The 20,997-nt window shown below is 38.8% G+C and overlaps 1 protein-coding gene across 1 annotated transcript; it reads left to right on the plus strand.

Annotated features, from left to right (window-relative positions):
* Window positions 1-8,095: 8,095 nt before the first annotated feature.
* LOC115776640 (uncharacterized) lies at window positions 8,096-14,599 on the plus strand. The gene is made up of 5 exons (XM_030724363.1): window positions 8,096-8,283; window positions 10,943-11,275; window positions 11,876-12,208; window positions 12,816-13,148; window positions 13,577-14,599. The coding sequence occupies exons 1-5, from the start codon at window positions 8,220-8,222 to the stop codon at window positions 13,801-13,803; spliced, it is 1,290 nt and encodes a 429-aa protein (XP_030580223.1). The 5' UTR covers window positions 8,096-8,219; the 3' UTR covers window positions 13,804-14,599.
* Window positions 14,600-20,997: the final 6,398 nt, after the last annotated feature.

Consider the following 20,997-nt stretch of genomic DNA (forward strand, 5'->3'; position numbering starts at 1 on the left):
CATTTCTATGATGAAAGTCATGGTCTTGAGCACTATCCTGGATGGTGGGCTGAAATTGATGATCTGTGTTAGAAATTTGAGCATGAACATTGTGAGGCAATGTTTTAACCTTAGGCCTTATAGCAGGTTCATCACTTCTAATCATCGTTTGCAAATGTTTAGGTGCTTCAACCTTGGGCATAAACACAGCAGCATCAGCATTCAAGTTTATTAGCCTTCCTTTACTCTTGTTAACATATGAGTTCATGGCATTAGACTGTCGGGTAACACTATTTCAGATACCCGAGGTACTTGCAGCAGTTAGAACACTCAGCTTAGCCATATTTGCAGCAATTTCTTGTTCAAGATGAAGCATTTCCCTTTTTTTCCTTAGCTGTTCTTCCTGCTCCTCCAACGCATGCTTGTCCACCAACAATTTCTGCCTTGCCTTGAGCGCAGCCAACTCAGCCTCTGCCTTAATACGAATAGATGATGTAGATGATGCTAAAGATTTCCTTTCTCCAGAACTTTCTGCAGACTTTCTACTCGGTACATTAGAAATGCTATCATGTGGATTCACATCATCTTCTTGGCTCACTTGAGATGCAACAGAGCCGGTGGACTTAATTACTATTTGAAGCGATTTGTCCATTTGAAAGAATGGCACTTCACTACTCCTTGGAACAAAGTCAGACTGCTCTGGATCGACAGAGCTTTTAATTTCATTCAACCATTGTGTCACATCTTCTTTAAATCCTTCACTATAACTTTCAACACTTGAAAACCAGTCATTTTGTTTAATTTGTTCATCCTCAGGCAATAAAGAAATGAGTGTTTCATGAACTTTTGAAGCAGTCTCTGATAACTGAGTGAGCCTTTGTAACTGAACTTTCACCTGTGCAGCACTTTCATTTTGTTTCCTAAGTTCTTTCATAGAAAGTATCAACTCTCTGATTTTATTCACATGTATCTTGCACTCCTTTTGCAACATTTCAATTTTGTTTCCCAGCGCTTTTGCAGTGAGTTTGACTGTTCTCTTTGCAACCACAGCGTCAGATTCCTTATTTTCAATGTTTTCATTCGCTTCACTCATTCTGGCTTTATGAAACTCCACAATGTAATGTTACAGCAGACACATCAAAGCATAGTCCATTCAATCACAATTTGGCATATCCCTCTTCCAAGTCCATAATGAACATCAAATGTTTGCCAGACACAGCTCAGCAGACCTTGGCTGGGCAAAATACGCCCCCAATTGACATAACACGAACAATTCCATTTCAGCGTTTTCCTCATTTCACAGCAAACAGAAAGGCATTTGTTGCATGCCTGGCTTTATGTTCCCATATCCGTGGTTTGCTTGCTTGACAACTCCACTGAATTCAAAGCAACACCAATCAACTCACACTGATGAGATTCTGCTGCGCCGCAAAAACGCTAATGTCCAGATATGGCATGTAAGTGCAGCCTATCAAAATGTCCATGTTTTTCCATACAAAGCAAGGCATTGATAAGCACATAGAAAGCGTGAAGAAAGTGCTTAGAAAGCGGTCAACAAAAATACATTCGACACACAGGTGACCAGGTGATTATATTTCCTACCCATTAACCAAACACCTCCCACGTGACCTACATGCCTACCATAATCCCAGGCATAAACATGCAACACCATATGTTCACCATAACACCACTAAAGTTGTATATGGCTCTAGAAGAACAAAACAGGGCAGGTCATCAGGCAGGAGAAACAGGATCAACTCCTCAAAGGCCCTTGTTTTTTCTGATTTTAAATCTTTTGTTTTATAATTTGTATTTGGAGCACTCTATTAAATGCTGAGTATATAAAGAAACATTTGATATTGGCCTAATGTATGTTTCTACATTAGTGATTCATTTTACACTTTTTTTTAAAAATTAAAATCTAAAGAGCCGTTTGGGAGCCAAAAGAGCTGGCTCTTCTTTGGTAGCCAAGCCTAAAGAGCTGGCTCTCTGAAAAGAGCTGATGTAGGATACATTTTAGGGGTCTCCATGTTCCTTTTTGACCGCAAATTAAAACTCAATTAAAACCATAGTTACCAACAAATCACAGGGTTGAGCAGGTTCTGATGCAGGCTGTTTATTAGACATTTTAGTAGCACACAAATAGTTAAAAGGACACAGACAGTAGCAGATGAAGACTGAGTTACACACACAGAGTAACAGAAAAGAAGAAAGAACCTGTTGATCATGCCCCGACTTCCTCATCACTCCTTCCGACCAAGGAGAGCCCGTGCTGAGATTAAGTATGAGTCCAAATAAAATCAAACTGTCCAAATGATCCATGGCGATGAGCAAGCTCTGTTGCAAAAAGTTACAAGTACTTAGAAATATACAAACACAAAAAACAAAGGACAAAAAGTAAAAGCAAGAAGCCTCCCGGGAGGTTGTGCCTTAGTAGCTGCTGGAAAAACACGGACAAAGACAGTCGCTACATCTTCTCTCCTGTCTTCTCCTCTTCTAACCGTGGTATTTATACTCTTTCCCTTTCTTTGTCTAAGATTTGTGCTGAGTCTGCACTTTGTAAGCATACATTAGAAACTGTCATTAATTCTACTGACATTATCTGAAAAGGCACAAACATCCCGGTGCATTTTCAATACATCAACAAGACAGTTTGAAAAATTCATCACAATAATTGTCAGAAACAACCTCCTTGTGGCCATCCTATGGTACTCTTGGAGAAGTATTTACAACTGCCCACACTTACACTCACCAGATATGAGGGAGAAAGTGAGGCCCAATTTGCCCCTAGACTTGTTGCATAGACAGATTTACACTTTCTTGATTTGCATTTCCAAAATCTTTGGCTGTGCTACATAAGCAAGGTAGCCTATGGCTAGGTCCACTGGACAGATTTATCCCTATTACCAGTATAAATCGAAACATGGTCAAACAGGATGACTGGTGTCCTATGCACGAACCCAAAAAGGGCAGTTTTATGAGCTGAGACCCCTAAGCATGAATTTGAATGAGCAACAGGTTCATCACGGGGCTAGAGCAGAAGACGAGTATGTTTTGAGAGTGATCTGAGAGGGCCTGCTTGGCCACAGCAGACTGTTAGGGAGGGGTAGCAGAACTTCTGGTGCCTGAACACAAATAAGAGCAACTCAAACAGGCCTCAAATCTTCCCACTACCTTTAGACACACAATATGCATTTATTACAGTGTAGAAAGCAGTTTAGTTGCAAATAAACAGAAGTAGGAATAATAACTTTAAATGTCAGCATTGGGTGATAAAAATATTTCCCAACACTGGAATTCCCATCACTGTGACTGACAGGCAGACCCTCCTTTCCAGCACCCTGGCATAGACCTTACAGGGGAGGCTGAGGAGTGTGATCCCCTGAAAGTTGGAGCACACCCTCTGGTCCCCCTTCTTAAAGATGGGGACCACCACCCTGGTTTGCCAATCCAGTGGCACCGCCCCAGATCTCTACGCAATGTTGCAGACGTGTCAACCAAGACAGCCCTACAACATCCAGAGCCTTCAGGAACTCAATCTTGTCCACCCCAGGGGCCCTGCCACCAAGGAGTTGTTTAACCACCTTAGTGACCTCACCCACAGTGATGGGCGAGTCATCTCCCTCGTCTCCAGACTCTGCTTCCACTACAGAAGACATGCCAGTGGGATTCAGTAAGTCTTCGAAGTATTGCCTCCAACGTCCGTCTCACTCAGTAGCCTCAGTCAGCAGCATCCCGCATGCACTATAGACCATATGAGTGGAGCACACGGAGTGGAGCATATTTAAATAATTATTTCATTATTTAGTCATTTTGTTGATGTTTAGTTTATGATTCCTAAGATTAAGGGAGATTGAGTGGCGGTGGAGGGAAAAGTAGATATTTGGTCTCTTTGTATTTTTTTTTTTCACCCTCTGGTTCTCTACTTGTACAGTTTTTTATTGTTCCATGGAAATCAGAATCAGAATCAGAAGGTTTTTATTGCCATATGGGTGAACAGGTTCACAGCATTAGGAAATTGCTGCGGTACCTCGTGCTTACAGAAAAAACAAATAAGTATAAAAACTATAAGACAATATACAAGTATACAAATTGCAAATATACAGAGATATTAGAACTAAGACTAATTAAAAGATAAAAGAATGTAGACTATATTCCAGTAATATGTACATCAGTGCAATCAGACAGGTGCATAAACATAGGGTCATCAGCGGTTGTGGAGGGTGGTGGTAACAGTCTTAGGGTAATTGTTCATGAGTCCAACAGCAGAGGGGAAGAAACTGTTCTTATGGCGGGAGGTTCTGGTCCGTATGGACCGTAGCCTCCTGCCTGAGGGGAGAGGGTCAAAAAGTCTGTGCCCAGGGTGAGAGTGGTCGGCTGTGATCCGACCTGCACGCCTCAGTGTCCTGGAGGTGTACAGGTCCTGGAGAGATGGGAGGTTACAGCCAATCACCTTCTCAGCAGAGTGCACAACGCACTGTAGTCTCTGTAGAAAAATGTTATTTGTAAATGTTAATGTACCAGTGTTCAGCAGGGCTGAGTTTTATCATGTTTGTTTATTTACCAAATTTAAACAGACACAGCTCAGCATTACAAAAAATATTTTTGTTTTGTTTTGGCGTGGTGGTTAGCACTGCTGCTTCACAGCTGGAATAACATCTAGAAGGTCTGGGTTCGATTCCACCTTGGCCCGAAGTTTGCATGTTCTCCCCATGTATGCGTGGGTTTCCTCCCACAGTCCAAAGACATGCAATTACTGGGGTTAGGTTAATTGGTCACTCTAAATTGCCCATAGGTGTGAATGAGAGTGTAGCCGCTTTTCCATACAGAATGACTCAGCGCGGGTTGACTTGACCCGCTGCGACTTGACGGCATTTCCATTAGAATCAGGTAATCTTTGCAGGGCCTTTCTCCATACTCACTCAGCCAAGGTTCTAGGCCAGGGATCCTCACATCCAGGCCTCAAGAGCCGGTGTCCTGCAGGTTTTAGATGTGTCCCTGATCCAACACACCTGAATCAAATAGCTGAATTACCTCCTCAGTATGCAGTCAAGTTCTCCAGAGTCCTGCTAATAATATATTGAAGCAGAGACACATCTAAAACCTGCAGGACACCGGTTCTCAAGGCCTGGATGTGAGGATCCCTGTTCTAGGTGATCAGGAGTGATCCGAAAAAGTGACGTGGAGGACAGCATGGCACTGACTGGCCAGGAACTCCCTGTACTCCCTGGCAGGGTGTGTCGTCACTAGTGGAGTCATGAGAGCGACTCCTTCACCAAAATCAAGCGTGCCATTTTTAAAACCCAACAACAAGAAACTGGAGGCGCACAAAGCACCAGTTAAATGCCCAGACCGACAGTTTGCAGCGCTAGCTTTGCAACATGAGAACCATCTGAAAACACACACAGCATACATATTATAACTCTATGCTGCCTGGCGATCGCAGCTGAAGCACCTTTACCTGGCCCTACAAGCCGAACAGCTGGTTAGCACAGAGCCTGAGAAGCTGATCATAGGAATTTTGAATTACCGTAATAACGCGACTGTTTGATCTATTGGACAAATTCAAACGGTTTCTGAAAGCTTCTACTCAATACTGAGCAAAGGGTCTGAATACTTATGACCATGTGATTTTTTCAGTATTTCTTTTTTAATAAATTTGCAAAAATTTCTACATTTCTGTTTTTTTTCTGTCAAGATGCGGTACTGAGTGTACATTAATGAGAAATAAAATTACATTTTTTGATTTTAGCAAATGGCTGCAATTGAAACAAAGAGTGAAATATTTAAAGGGGTCTGAATAATTTCTGTACCCACTATACCTGCAACTTTGGCATAACTAAACTGGACTACAAAATTGCTGTAAGAAAAAAAAAGGCAGATTCATGAGATTGTTTAGCCAGATGTCCATGCCCTTGTTTAGCAGTTCCTGTTCTGTTCCTGTACTGTGATGTAGGACAGAAAACGTAACAGAATAGAGAAAACTGAACAGACTGAAAAACATGACCAAAAAGAATATAAAGATATCTACTCAGCACCAGAACATTACGCATTTAAATTTCCTGCACTGCTCCACATGAAAAGTACACAACAAAATGTATTTATGGGCTAAGAAAGTGGATTTGGCATGATATGTGTCCTTTAAATCTTTCATTCCATTCCAAAAGGACCTCAAGAACATTTAACATAGTCCACTGCACTTATCAAACTAATACTTCATTACTTAAAAAAACTTAAAGCAACGAGTTACCTTGTCTTTTTTTTTTAAGTAGATTCAACTTATCAGGATTTACAGTGTACCAGATCAGAGAACAGATCACAGATGCAGATGGATTTTTTCAAAGACAACATGGAGAGATTTCAATCTATCCTATGACTCAGAATGAGAGAGAAAGGATCCTGCATTTTACAAAGCAACACCTGGAGGACTCAGGTTTTGTCTCCATTCAGTGCGAGCAATCTGTGATCAGCAGCTGATCTACAGTACACTTGACCACATTTCTGAACATATTCTCATTAGTTCACTCACCGTTCACAGAGGTTGCCAGTGTCATGATCCTGGGTCGGTGGCCCAGTGTTGTGAGTTTCTTTTTGTGAAGTTCTGTTCTTTGTTTTATTTCTGGTTGTGTTTGTAGTTTAGTATTAGGATTTTAGTTTGCCTTTGTCTGTTTAGTTTTCTGCGTTAGTTGTTGTTTCCCTGTGTTGTCAGCCTGTGTGTTCAAATAGGTGTCTGTTTTGTCTTATGTGTAGATTCCCTCTGTCAGGGTTTCGTGTGTTAAGTCTGACTGTCAAACCAGTCCTATCAGACCAGTTAATACCTGCATTTTGACTGATGGTCAATATTGAGGGAAGTATCAGAGAAAAGAACCGTGAAAGCTGCTCTGTGTGTTTGTACTGCTGAGAAGACACGCAGACATGTTTGCATTATGTTCTGATCTCTGTATAGAAAAGTGACTAAAAACCTGAAACAGCTTTCACTTTAAAGAGAACTCAGCTGCACAACAAGACACGTTTGTCTTCTGTTGGGATTCTCTTCAGCCTCCCGCCAACGCTCCATGTTTAGTTCTGTTCAGTTTCATTAAAATTCCAGAGGAGCAGAAATATGAGGGGCTCAGCTGTAAATGCTCAGAATGAGGACTCAGTGAAGAGTTACAGGACAGAACCAGAGTTTTGGTACTGAACTCACAGCTGTGAACCGTCCAGCTGCCACAATTACACACTCATCCAGTCTCATTAGAACTAAACACTCTGAGCAGAAACAACCTCAGCAACACAAAATGAGACATGATTGTCAGAGTTAAATTTGTTCTCCTACCAAAATGTTGCATCCTCTAAAATCCTAAAAAAAAAGAAAAAAAAACATTTCCTGAGATTGAATTGTGTGTGTTTTTGTGTTGGGTTTGTAGTTCACTTTGCATCACTGAGAGTTTTCTAATTTGAAATAGAAACAGACAATGAATTACAGTCATTTTCTATACCTGAATAACCAAATTTCATCACAATAGATGGAAAATTCACCGAGATATGAATTTTAAAAGTGCGCAAAGGATTTTTCTTAAATTGTTGAAAATTTTTGGTGACCTTGACCTTTGATGGGTTGATGATGACCACGAAAATGTAATTACTTGGACCTTGTACCATCCCCAACAACTACAGAACTTTTCACTGAAATCTGTTCATAATTTTCTGACTTATCCTGCTAACAAACAAACCAAAAACAGGACCTTTCTGCTGAATGGTGGTTGAAGCAATAAAAAGCTGCAAAAATACACACTGTGTCTGTACTGTTTAGTCACAAAGCTGATGCCTTTGTATTTGCTGTGATCATATATTCTTAGTTACCGCTATGGTAAGATGAAAACAGCTTGATATAATGTTAATACACACATTATCCTGATAATTCACTTTGCTTTCACAGTTACAGACGTTTTACTCCTGTCGGTACTTGAAACTGAAACCAAACTCACCAACACGTTCTCACTCCTTACTCGTCACATATGGACGCTTGGGCAGGGGAGTGAGAACGTGTTGAACTGACAGGTAGAGCGAATTCATGCGGGAGCCTTTACTGGAAATCACGTGACCCTACCTGGCTCAGTGTGGGTTGTCCCTTTTAGGGAGTGAAACTACCACACTGACAAAACTGTCTCAGGTAAACCTGCTTTGAACAGCGTCCACTGTCCTTTATCAACAACCAGCAAACTTTCAGCGGTGAAACAGTAGCAGCAAAGAAAGTAAGGATGTTAAAATCAGCGTTATCGCTGTTTCTCGTCTGCTGTTTGCTGGGACGTCTGGACTGTACAGGTAAGCTGAGTGCACCTGTGTGGATATGTTCACCGAGCTGAGGGACAGAAACGGGCACTGCGAGAGATTTTTGGATTTTAGTGAGTTTACAGATTGCTGTAAATGCGTCTTTATTTTCTTTTCAGAACAAACTCCTCTCTGTTTCACTTCCTCATGTCAGAGTAGGTGTGGAGTAAATGTAGGTAAGCAGGTAAAGGTGGGAGACCGAAATAGATTCAAAGTTACGTATTAGATCACTAAAAGAACTTTGGGCCTTTTTCAGTTTAGTTTCAGTTTAACTTTGACGTGATCTTCCTGTAATGGCGGTGACACTCACCTCACCTGTGTGACTGCGCATGAAGACCAGGAGCTGCTGTGCCTGATAAAAGTAAACGCTAAACTCTAACAAACGTGTTTATTAAGTTCTAGAATCGATTATATTAATGAAATTTGTTTTCTCTCTCCTTTTTGTTTTCTGTTAACACGGTGTCAGACAGAAATTGTAAGTCGGTATGTAAAATACAGCGAGGGTATTTCCGTGTGTGTGTGTCGTCTGAATTAGGATGCGGAGCCATTACAGCGCTCTGCGGGTGAGCTGAATAATGATCAGGCTTCATTTTACATAAACTCAATGTTTTTGTTTTATTTTGCTTTATTCGGGGGGGGGGGGGGGGGGGGGGGGGGGGGTGGTAGATTTGTCTGTTCATTGTAGAAAAAAAAAAAAGTACATGTCAATGTAACACTAAAATGTGTACTCAAAGAGAGGAGAGATAAATCTAAAACAACAGTTTTCATTATTGAGCTGTTAATTTCAGCCTCTCAGGGATACATACCTGAATTATTTAAGAATCTTTCCTGTCTTTAAAACAAGGAGAAGTTTGTGTTCAGTATTTCTGTTTATCATAACTGTGTCAGTTAAATAAATCCTACTTTGTAGAAAGATTAAGAAATCCAAAACTGAAGTCAACATAAGTTTGACTCTTTACATCAGACTCTGGGTGCTCTATTGTATCTTAGTGTAATTTGTAACACTGCGCCACAGATACATCTTTCTGTCATCAAGTAGCAACAAGCTGTCTCTCCTCACTCATCATCTTCATCAGAAGAGGAACATTTTAGTAACATTTTCTGATGCACTGTTTGCGTCCAAAGTCAGGAAGAACAAACACATTCAAAACTGCACATCATGTAGCAGGTGAGGTGGTGAATGTTGCACTGGCACAACCTCCAACCAAATGGGTCCTGTTAATTACAAGTCGATAAGATAAGAGCCTTTATTCAACCTATAGTTGGGTAATTCACATTGTTACAGCAGCAGTGGATGGAGCACACTTGTTACATCTGACACCAGTAGATGCATCACAGTGTAGGGCTGCAATGATTAGTCGACAATAATTGACAATAAAAATAGCTGATGATGAATTTAATTGTCGATAATAGTCGTTTTTCATTACTTTTTTTTTGACGGAGTGAGACGTCTTCCTGTTCGTCTATCTCTGGCGAGCTTCACACATGACTTAAAGGCCCGATAGCATTGAGCAGCATGTGTAGTCATGGGGGCTACTGGTGAAACTGTGCCAACTTTGTTTTACAGGGAAGAAAAAGTATTATATATATTTTTTATGCTGGGAAAAATGGACCGTTAAAGTTATATCAGCTGCAAATCTGATTAAAATTTTTGAATGAAGTATCCATCTTCCGTGTGTTTACTACCACGTTTTAAACAACCTTATGCTAAATGTAAAAGCTGATAGCTAAATAAGTGCCATTTCATAATTATGTGATTCATAATCTTATTAGTTGACTAATTGTTTCAGTAGTCGATGACTAATCGACTATCAAAAAAGTCATTAGTTGCAGCCCTATCACAATGGCTACATCCACATTTCTGCTGTCTGTGAGTAGAATATGTCACATCTATCCTCACATGGGCTCAATCGAACATACATTCTTTGTACCTTGAAGCAGGTTAAAGGCAGTTTCAGTCCAGCTGAGGGGCTGTTATATTCTCATATGCAGCTCAGCCAAATCATGTCAGAAAGTTACAGGCTGCTTTTGTCAAAACACAAACTAAACATGACAACAAACAACCTGATGTTTGTCACTTGAAGACCCAGATCCCTCACATGCACCAAAACAAATTTCTTAATACTTACCTGTAATTATAGACATGACAACGGTCTGTTACACAAGCATCAGTCAACAAATGAAAAGCGCTGCACATGAGTGAAGCACAAACAGAGATTTGTGTGATGTTCTGTTTTAATTTCATTTAAATTTTTTGTGTACAAATGTTGGTTTTTACACAAAGTAAATTAAGATATATGTAGTTCAATTGTGCCTACAAACAAAGTCAATAAAAGTCCATAAACTCAGGTTTCAGGTCTTTAAAGCAGAATGGAGTTCATTATTTATCATTCTGGCTGTGAATATTTCACCAGTTAAACTTTTTTATTCACACAGACTTTCCTCTCAGCATCAGCTGTTTATGATAAATTCAGTGTAAAGTCAACATTGCTTGAAGTATTGGATGAAAATAAAATATGTTTTAAATAAATATTAAATTAACAATATCAATGTAATTATTTGAAAATTTAATATTTTCTATTAACTGCATTAATTTTATTTCTAATAACTAATTGCCCCCCCTGTTTTTGTTTTTTTTTTTTATGCCAAACAGAGTTAACAGTCAAACGAGGAGCAAATGCCATTCTGCAGTGCTCTGGTCACAGAGATGCTACTGAAATAATGATAAGGTGGGATAAACCTGAGCTGCAGTCAGAGGAATATCTCTTCTTCTTCAGAGATGGTCAGTTTCAGGAAGAGCTCCAGCATGAATTGTTTAAAGGTCGAGTGGAGCTGAAAGATCCTGATTGGAAAAAGACTGGAAACTTCTCTGTGATTCTCAAACATGTCACCCCAAATGATGCTGGAACTTATGAATGTCATGCTGGATATGAAGGACAGGAATCTGAGCTTCTCAGCAGCCTCATCCTGAAGGTTGAAAAACCAGGTGAGTTCTGGTGCTTCTTGGTTATCAATGTGACAAAAATATACATTATATTATATTATATTATATCATACTGTTTTGTATTGCTGTCTGAACCCTGTGTTTGCTAAGTTGATGAATTAAGTTGCAGAAAAACGTATTGAGTGTGGTAGCTGCTGCAAAAAGTGAAAAGTTGCACTTTCCTATCCAGTGTGTCTGTGATCAGAGGTGAAGCTGCTTCCTGGTTGTTGATGTTTGTTTCTAAAAATGTTGTTGATGAGACTTTGTAGAAAGCAACAAGAAAAGAAAGTCCATAAACTCAGGTTTCAGGTCTTTAAAGCAGAATGGAGTTCATTATTTATCATTCTGGCTGTGAATATTTCACCAGTTAAACTTTTTTATTCACACAGACTTTCCTCTCAGCATCAGCTGTTTATGATAAATTCAGTGTAAAGTCAACATTATTAAGTATTGGATGAAAATAAAATATGTTTTAAATAAATATTAAATTAACAATATCAATGTAATTATTTGAAAATTTAATATTTTCTATTAACTGCATTAATTTTATTTCTAATAACTAATTGCCCCCCCTGTTTTTGTTTTTTTTTTTATGCCAAACAGAGTTAACAGTCAAACGAGGAGCAAATGCCATTCTGCAGTGCTCTGGTCACAGAGATGCTACTGAAATAATGATAAGTTGGGATAAACCTGAGCTGCAGTCAAAGGGTTATCTCTTCTTCTTCAAAGATGGTCACTTTCAGGAAGAGCTCCAGCATGAATTGTTTAAAGGTCGAGTGGAGCTGAAAGATCCTGATTGGAAAAAGACTGGAAACTTCTCTGTGATTCTCAAACATGTCACCCCAAATGATGCTGGAACTTATGAATGTCATGCTGGATATAAAGGACAGAGACCTGAGCTTCTCAGCAGCCTCATCCTGAAGGTTGAAAAACCAGGTGAGTTCTGGTGCTTCTTGGTTATCAATGTGACAAAAATATACATTATATTATATTATATTATATCATACTGTTTTGTATTGCTGTCTGAACCCTGTGTTTGCTAAGTTGATGAATTAAGTTGCAGAAAAACGTATTGAGTGTGGTAGCTGCTGCAAAAAGTGAAAAGTTGCACTTTCCTATCCAGTGTGTCTGTGATCAGAGGTGAAGCTGCTTCCTGGTTGTTGATGTTTGTTTCTAAAAATGTTGTTGATGAGACTTTGTAGAAAGCAACAAGAAAAGAAAGTCCATAAACTCAGGTTTCAGGTCTTTAAAGCAGAATGGAGTTCATTATTTATCATTCTGGCTGTGAATATTTCACCAGTTAAACTTTTTTATTCACACAGACTTTCCTGTCAGCATCAGCTGTTTATGATAAATTCAGTGTAAAGTCAACATTATTAAGTATTGGATGAAAATAAAATATGTTTTAAATAAATATTAAATTAACAATATCGATGTAATTATTTGAAATATTTTCTATTAACTGCATTTATTTTGTTTCTAATAACTAACTGTTTCTTCTCTCCCTGACCCCCCCCCCCTTTTTTTTTTTCATGCCAACTAGAGTTATCAGTCAAACAAGGAGCAGATGCCATTCTGCAGTGCTCTGGTCACAGAGATGCTGATGTCATAATGATAAGTTGGGATAAACCTGAGCTGCAGTCAAAGGGTTATCTCCTCTTCTTCAAAGATGGTCAGTTTCAGGAAGAGCTCCAGCATGAATTGTTTAAAGATCGAGTGGAGCTGAAAGATCCTAATTGGAAGGAGACTGGAAACTTCTCTGTGATTCTCAAACATGTCACCACAAATGATGCTGGAACATATGAATGTCATGCTGGATATAAAGGACAGAGACCTGAGCTTCTCAGCAGCCTCATCCTGAAGGTTGAAAAACCAGGTGAGTTCTGGTGCTTCTTGGTTATCAATGTGACAAATATATATTATATTATATTATATGTTTTGTATTGCTGTTTGAATCCTGTGTTTGCTAAGCTGATGAATTTAGTTGAATTTAGATTTACATGTAATATCTGGAGTTAAATCTGAAGCAGTTACATGTTTGTGTGGTAGCTGCTGTAGAAGAGAAAAGCTGCACTTTCCTAACCAGTGTGTCTGTGATCAGAGGTGAAGCTGCTTCCTGGTTGTTGATGTTTGTTTCTAAAGATGTTGTTGATGAGACTTTGTAGAAAGCAGCTGGTCTGAGTGATGTGATCAGAGTGCAGTAGATAATGTCTGACAGCAGTTTGAAGAGGAAATGGATTCTGTTCTGTTCTTCGCTCATCACCTACCTGACAGCTGACACCTCACACCTGTTTCTACCTGCAGGTCAGACAGAAGAACAAAAAAAGGATGGAGGGAACGAGGGTGAAGAGAAGGAGGAAGAAGGAAAGGAGCATGGACATACTGGACTGATAGGTGGTCTGGTAGTTGCTGCTGTGCTTTTATTTGCTGCTGCTGCTGTTTTTGTGTATTTCTACAAACGTAGAAACAGCAGGACACAATATCATGGTCCTCAAAGACAGGAGGAGGTGGAGGCTGAGATAAATGTCTGAAAGCCCCTCAGAACTGATCTGAGTGACCTGCTGCTTGTTGCAGGCTCTTCACTAACAGATGTTCTGAGGACAGACATAGTTAATAATGCCAAATTCAGTCAGTTATGGGGACGACTTAAACTGGGATTTGGCAGCTTGGATGAACTCTAAGATCCTCTATTCTTGATTTGTGGTTATCTGACCTCTGACCTTCACGGCTTAAATTATTATTATATGGCCTCATTCAGTAATAATTTCCAGTCCAGATCTGTTTCTGTTCACCAAATAATTTTATTAGATTTAAAGACTTAATAAACACTAAAAAAAGTTTCATGTATAATAAGTTATCAAACCTCATGTTATAGTTGTTGTGTTTTAAGTCAATTCTGATGTTTTCACAGTATCATTCATTTGCTCTGTCATGCCAAAAAAGAAGCTAATATTAGGCTTTAAATACTGATATGTAGGGCGGTTACGCTCTATAGAAAGAGTGCCAAATATACAGCCTGAGGACCAGAACTGGCTCACTGGATTGTTTTGAAAAATGTTTAATTGTTGGACTTTTCAGTGTGTTTTGTCTCTGGGACCTGATCACATCATGAGAGTCTGAACTGTGAATCAGAGCAAGGAACTCAAATCTGAGCCAGAGGTCTGGATCTTTGTCAGCATTAACAGTAAAGATGCTTTCAGATGCTGGATCTCCTTCCTTTGTGTGTGAGATTTGTTCCTTCTCACAGTAACAAGCCGGGGATTCATTGCTTATGTACAGTGCCTTGCGAAAGTATTCGGCCCCCTTGAACTTTTCAACCTTTTGCCACATTTCAGGCTTCAAACATAAAGATATAAAATTTTAATTTTTTGTGAAGAATCAACAACAAGTGGGACACAATCGTGAAGTGGAATGAAATTTACTGGATGTGTCAAACTTTTTTAACAAATAAAAAACTGAAAAGTGGGGCGTGCAATATTATTCAGCCCCCTTGCGTTAATACTTTGTAGCATCACCTTTTGCTGCAATTACAGCTGCAAGTCACTTGGGGTATGTCTCTATCAGTTTTGCACATCAAGAGACTGAAATTCTTGCCCGTTCTTCCTTGCAAAACAGCTCAAGCTCAGTGAGGTTGGATGGAGAGCGTTTGTGAACAGCAGTCTTCAGCTCTTTCCACAGATTCTCGATTGGTTTCAGGTCTGGACTTTGACTTGGCCGTTCCAACACCTGGATACATTTATTTGTGAACCATTCCATTGTAGATTTGGCTTTATGTTTTGGATCATTGTCTTGTTGGAAGATAAATCTCTGTCCCAGTCTCAGGTCTCTTGCGGACTCCAACAGGTTTTCTTCCAGAATGGTCCTGTATTTGGCCCCATCCATCTTCCCATCAATTTTGACCATCTTCCCTGTCCCTGTTGACGAAAAGCAGGCCCAAACCATGATGCTGCCACCACCATATTTGACAGTGGGGATGGAGTGTTCAGGGTGATGAGCTGTGTTGCTTTTACGCCAAACATATCATTTTGCATTGTGGCCAAACAGTTCGATTTTGGTCTCATCTGACCAGAGCACCTTCTTCCACGTTTGGTGTGTCTCCCTGGTGGCTTGTGGCAAACTTTAAACGAGACTTTTTATGGATATCTTTGAGAAATGGCTTTCTTCTTGCCACTCTTCCATAAAGGCCAGATTTGTGCAGTGTACGACTGATTGTTGTCCTATGGACAGACTCTCCCACCTCAGCTGTAGATCTCTGCAGTTCATCCAGAGTGATCATGGGCCTCTTGGCTGCATCTCTGATCAGTCTTCTCCTTGTTTGAGATGAAAGTTTAGAGGGACGGCCGGGTCTCGGTAGATTTGTAGTGTTCTGATACTCCTTCCATTCCAATATGATTGCTTGCACAGTGCTCCTTGAGATGTTTAAAGCTTGGGAACGATTGTGTCCCACTTGTTGTTGATTCTTCACAAAAAATTACAATTTTATATCTTTATGTTTGAAGCCTGAAATGTGGCAAAAGGTTGAAAAGTTCAAGGGGGCTGAATACTTTCGCAAGGCACTGTACCACATCATCATGGAGCCACTCACTGTCAGAATAAATTAAAATTAAACTGGATAGAAAGCTCATAGATTCAATATGATTAGTCTATTTGATAACATTAGGTTCTTATCTTTTAACCAGAGATGACTCAGAAAACATTAAAGAAAATATTTGTATGTTTATAGTGAGCTCACAGTTTAATTTCCTGATTTATTTTTTTTTTTTCTTAAACAATTGTTCTTTTTTAGTTATGTGAAAAAGATGCCTGAGGAGCTGTGTTAACTGGTTTCTCTGATTTATGAATGAAAGAATAGATCTGTGGTCACTCTCTGCTGAAAAACAGTGATTCACTAATTTCTACTGCAAGTCCTGGTTTTGAATCAAAGCAGAAAGACAGAGAAGACTATTAACCCAACAAGAAAGATGGAGGTTGTGGGCTTCCCGCTCGGTGCAGAATCTGGATCCTGTGCAACGCTAATTACAGCCACAGAGCTCGGAGTGTGATATTTGAATAGGAAATATAGGTAGGGATGTGTTCCTGTGTTAGGGATGGTTTCATCTGATTTCTGCTTTGCACTAAATTATTATGACTTATTGTAATTATTATCTGCGCTGTATATTTTGCAATATTGTGTTATAGTTATAGTTTTCTAATATCTCTGTATATTTGTAATTTGTATATTTGTAATATTGTGTTATAGTTTTTATACTTATTTGTTTTTTATGTAAGCACAAAGTACTGCAGCAATTTCCTAATGCTGTGAACCTGTTCACCCATATGGCAATAAAACCTTTTGATTCTGATTCTGATTCTACCATCCCTACCTAATGATACATCCCTGAGGATGCAGTCACATATTTATTAATTTTTCCTTTCAAAATGATGATGAAACGGACTCGGTGTGTTTGTTACATCAGTTTTAACATGATTATAAGAGCTGTTCTTTGACCTGCAGATAAATAAATTTTTAATGTGTACTACTGTTGGATGTGTTTACTTTATTCCTTTTTCAGTCTTTGTCACAGAAGCCACAATGCAGTTTTCTTGGCCCAATTCCATATACAATATTTACAAATGACCTACCATCAGTGCTACGTACAGCGGGCATCTCAGTGTTTGCTGATGACACTACAGTATATTTAGCAGCAAAGTGTATTAGTGAGATTAAAACTGACCTTGAATGAGAGATTGAATGTATAGTAGACTGGGTGGACAGTAACACACTCATTTTAAATGTTTTGAAAACAATGACTGTTGTCATTGGTGAGCTCTTGGGAATTCTTATAGACAGTAAACTCTCCTGAGATAAACACATCCAGAGAGTGGTTTCTAAAATGGGTAGTATTAAAAGATGTTCTGAATATCTAACTAAGCAAACAATCCCAGATGTCCTTCAAACATTTGTATTGTCTCATTTTGATTATTGCACTGTTGTTTGGTCTAATACATCATTTAGCAACATTACAAAATTACAAATGTGCAAAATAAGGCAGAACGTGTGGCTCTAAAATGTTTTACTAGGACAAATATTGCTAAAATGCATAATTAGCTTTCCTGTTATGGGTGAAGGATGAAGGGTTGTATGCGCTGACCAATTTTCTAAATAATATTATTACAGTAAAAAGCCCATCTATATTTTTCCATAAACTACCATTTTAAAAAGATACCATGATTACTCAACATAGCACGTGGTTGGACTGTTTCACTCTGCCAAAATGTAAAACTAGTTTAAGCCAACACACAGTGATGTTTTGAGCAATGCATCAATGGAATTCACTACCACAAACCAATGATGGAAATTAGAACTTATTCTATGAATACTGCATCTGTAATGATTTTTGTTTGTTTGCTCTTTTTTTTTTTTGTTTACTGTTTTGTTTTTTGTTTAAATTTGCCTTTTTTATGTAAACTGACCCCAGGAAGAATAACTGATGCAACATACTGCTGACACTAATGGGGATCTCAATAAACATAAACATAAAACAATGAGCAAACGCTAAAGGGAAATAAAACCTGGCCAGTCAAACCAGTCAATTCAGCTTGAATCTGGAATCAGGCAAAGAAAATAAAACACAGACGTGTGAATGAAGCCTCTGCATGTACAAACAGATGGAATATGGAAACCAGAAAGCACTGAGTTCAAGTTTCTGTAAAGAGGGCTGAGATGGGGTGGATATTTGAAGCCTGTGGCACTGTTTGAGTCTGAATCATGAAGTGTTTTGAGCAGAGAACAGAGCTCTGACTCTGTAACCAAATGTTGTAGGTTAAAAAAAACTTCCACCTTTGTAGCCTGCAGGATTTTGTTCTTGCCAGGCAGCTGCAGCAGTACTGACAACAGTGGGTGTGTTAGTGGGAGGTGGTTAAATGAAAATAGCCCAGGCAGCAGGTGTAACAGACCTCTTTATGTCACTCAAACGTGAAGGTTTTTTTTAATGCAGTCCTCCAACATATAATGTTCAGTAGAGAAAGAAAGAAAAATAATTTCTCACTGGCTTTAATTGAATAAAATCACAAAACACAAACAAATGTGCACCCCTCTGATCAGCTGTTGTTTTAAATGTGTTGTATAAATAAAGATAACCTTGCTGCATGGCTTTCAATCTGTGATAAGTAAGAGCTTTCTTGGTCTGTTTTTTTTTTTTTTTTTCCAGTTTTATTAGTACCAAGTAAAGGTGTGTAGATGAGTTTGTCCTGAAGAGTAGTGGTTGGGCCTATCGATCCATATATCCATAGTATTGATACAATGCTGGTATTGTTTTTGGAACAATGCTGCTGTGATAGAATCAATCCTTTATGTTGTTTGTCTCCTGTAAGTCCATTTCTCCCTTTCATCAGAAAACAGACATGTCTGTACAAACACTGCTCCTTTCATGCAGGCACTCTTTGATCCACCCCCTCCTCCCTGCTTTTGTGATTTTTTTTTTTCCCTTTGGATCATTTATTAGTTAAAACCCAGGACAGAATTGGGCAAAGTTTATAGGTACATATAAAATATTTTATCAAAATAAAAGTTTTTGTTCTGAAACATTAGAACAGTAACATTGTTCCCCATACATTGTGATGTCTGGATTTTTTTCATAAATAAAGTGTACAAAAAAAGCACTCTAGAACAAATTTTCAGAAAGTATAATGTAATAAAAATGTCCCTTCATTCACTAATTTTCTGGGGGTTTTTTCGTAAATAAACAAACTGTACAAAATGATCACTCCACAACCTTATAAAACATTTCAAGCAAGTTCCCTATTTTCCCCAAATAAAATATGTTACGTGTCACATGACGGTATAATGTCAAAACGCAGTGGGGAGGAGCAAAGTCTGCCTGCTCTGTGCTGTGACAGGAGCAGCAGCTCGCATCTTTGATGAAACCACAGCGCTGCATACAAGAGCGAAACTGAAGCTAAATTATTGATCTCATTACACTGATTTTAATCAATATCAGTACCAACGGTGGTATCGATATTTGAATTGATCTGCCCACCACTACTAAGCAGAGTCGTGTTGGCTGCAGTGAGTTGAAAGCAGAGCATTGTGTAAAGGTGCTTTACAGCTGTAAATGAAAAGACTGCAAACAGTTATATGTGTTGGAAGTAAATTCCCTGCTGTGGCAACACCACCAACCTATGAAGGCACGAAAGAGCATGAAAAGAAAAAGTTTTGTCTCAGAACAAGCAGGAGGGAGGAAATCTCTCAGACAGACCCAGACCCCCAGCAGACAGACCCCACTCTCACAGTATTTTCAGAGGCAAAGATATCCAGGTAGGTCATTTAGTGGAGAAAGTAATGTTTCAGTCATCAGCCATGTTGGTTCTTCAGGACTAGTTAATTTTTAAGTTTTATTGGTCAGCTAAGGTGTTACTTCAGCAGACTGATTTCTTATAGATTCAAAGAGTCAAATAATATATTCAGCTCCCTGAACTGTTAAACTATTTCACTGAAACTGAAAAATATACCTTAAACAAGAACTAGGCAACGTGTATGAATATAATAATCCTTTGTGTTAACTGTGATCAAATTATTAGCAGACTAAGTGTATGATTGAATTGTTTTTATATTTAATCTTTACTCTTGATTGAGTCTGCAGCTGAGAGAACAAAAAGTCAAACTATCGGAAGGAGCTTATGTTCAGAGTTTCAGTTTCAAATTGCCTGAAAGTGCTGCAATTACACTGATTTACTTATTTTTTAAAGTTTTTTAAGCATATCTAAACTGCAGTATAGATTCTCTTCTGGGGAACACATATGTGCAACCTGTTAAACTGTACCTACTAAAACAATGAATGAAGCACAAAATGTGTGTCACCTTATAGGAATGTGTATGTATTCATTAGGTGATTTAGGAAATTTATAAAATGTTGTTCTCCTTAATTCTAACATGCTGCTGAGTCCCTTTGACACTGCTGGAAACATAGAACACAGTCCAAGAATACCTGTTATTCAAATTCATTTCACTTTGATCTGCTGAGAAACTGAAGTGATTTCTAAGTCTCCTTTATCAGGCTGTGGGACAGGAAGCTTTAATGTATAAATGGATGCAGGTCTAATGTTCAGCAGCAGAGTGCGCTCACTAATAAAATAATTAGGTGGGAAAAAAATGTTTGTTATTGCTCTGTGCACTGAATCACAAGATTAACGATTAATCACATGCCTTTTTTTTTTTTTTACAGCAGTGTTGCATTTAACTGGAATATTTATTTTATGTTCTTTATGTGATGTATCAAGAGTATTTGGCAGTCATAGCGATTATTTTCTGTGGAAGAAGAGTCACATAACCCATGAAACATCCCTTTTAGACTGGTTGGATGCTGCTAACACCACCCCTTTCATGTGAACCTGCAGGGCAAACCATGGGTTGACTTAAGTTAATAACTATTGTTTATCCTGATTGCCAGTGTTAGTGTAACCAATTTAGTGATTGAATGATGATTACAGTGTAATAACATTCAGATAATGAGTCAAAAGGGCCAACATCAAAAGAGTCCAGGTTAATGAGGAGCCAAGGATTCCCTGGGAGACCGATCCCCAGATATTGAGACTGGCTATTGGCGACAGAAGTCACTGTGACCCCTCAGCTGAATTCTACTGATACACTTCAAATATAAGTTACACGAATTCATACAATTTGGTAATGAAAAACTTAAACAGCCATGTCACTGGCAAGTTGTTGCAGTGCAAGGTTAGGTAATAAT

The sequence above is a fragment of the Archocentrus centrarchus genome, unplaced genomic scaffold (assembly GCF_007364275.1).
Source record: "Archocentrus centrarchus isolate MPI-CPG fArcCen1 unplaced genomic scaffold, fArcCen1 scaffold_35_ctg1, whole genome shotgun sequence".
Lineage (NCBI taxonomy): Eukaryota > Metazoa > Chordata > Actinopteri > Cichliformes > Cichlidae > Archocentrus > Archocentrus centrarchus.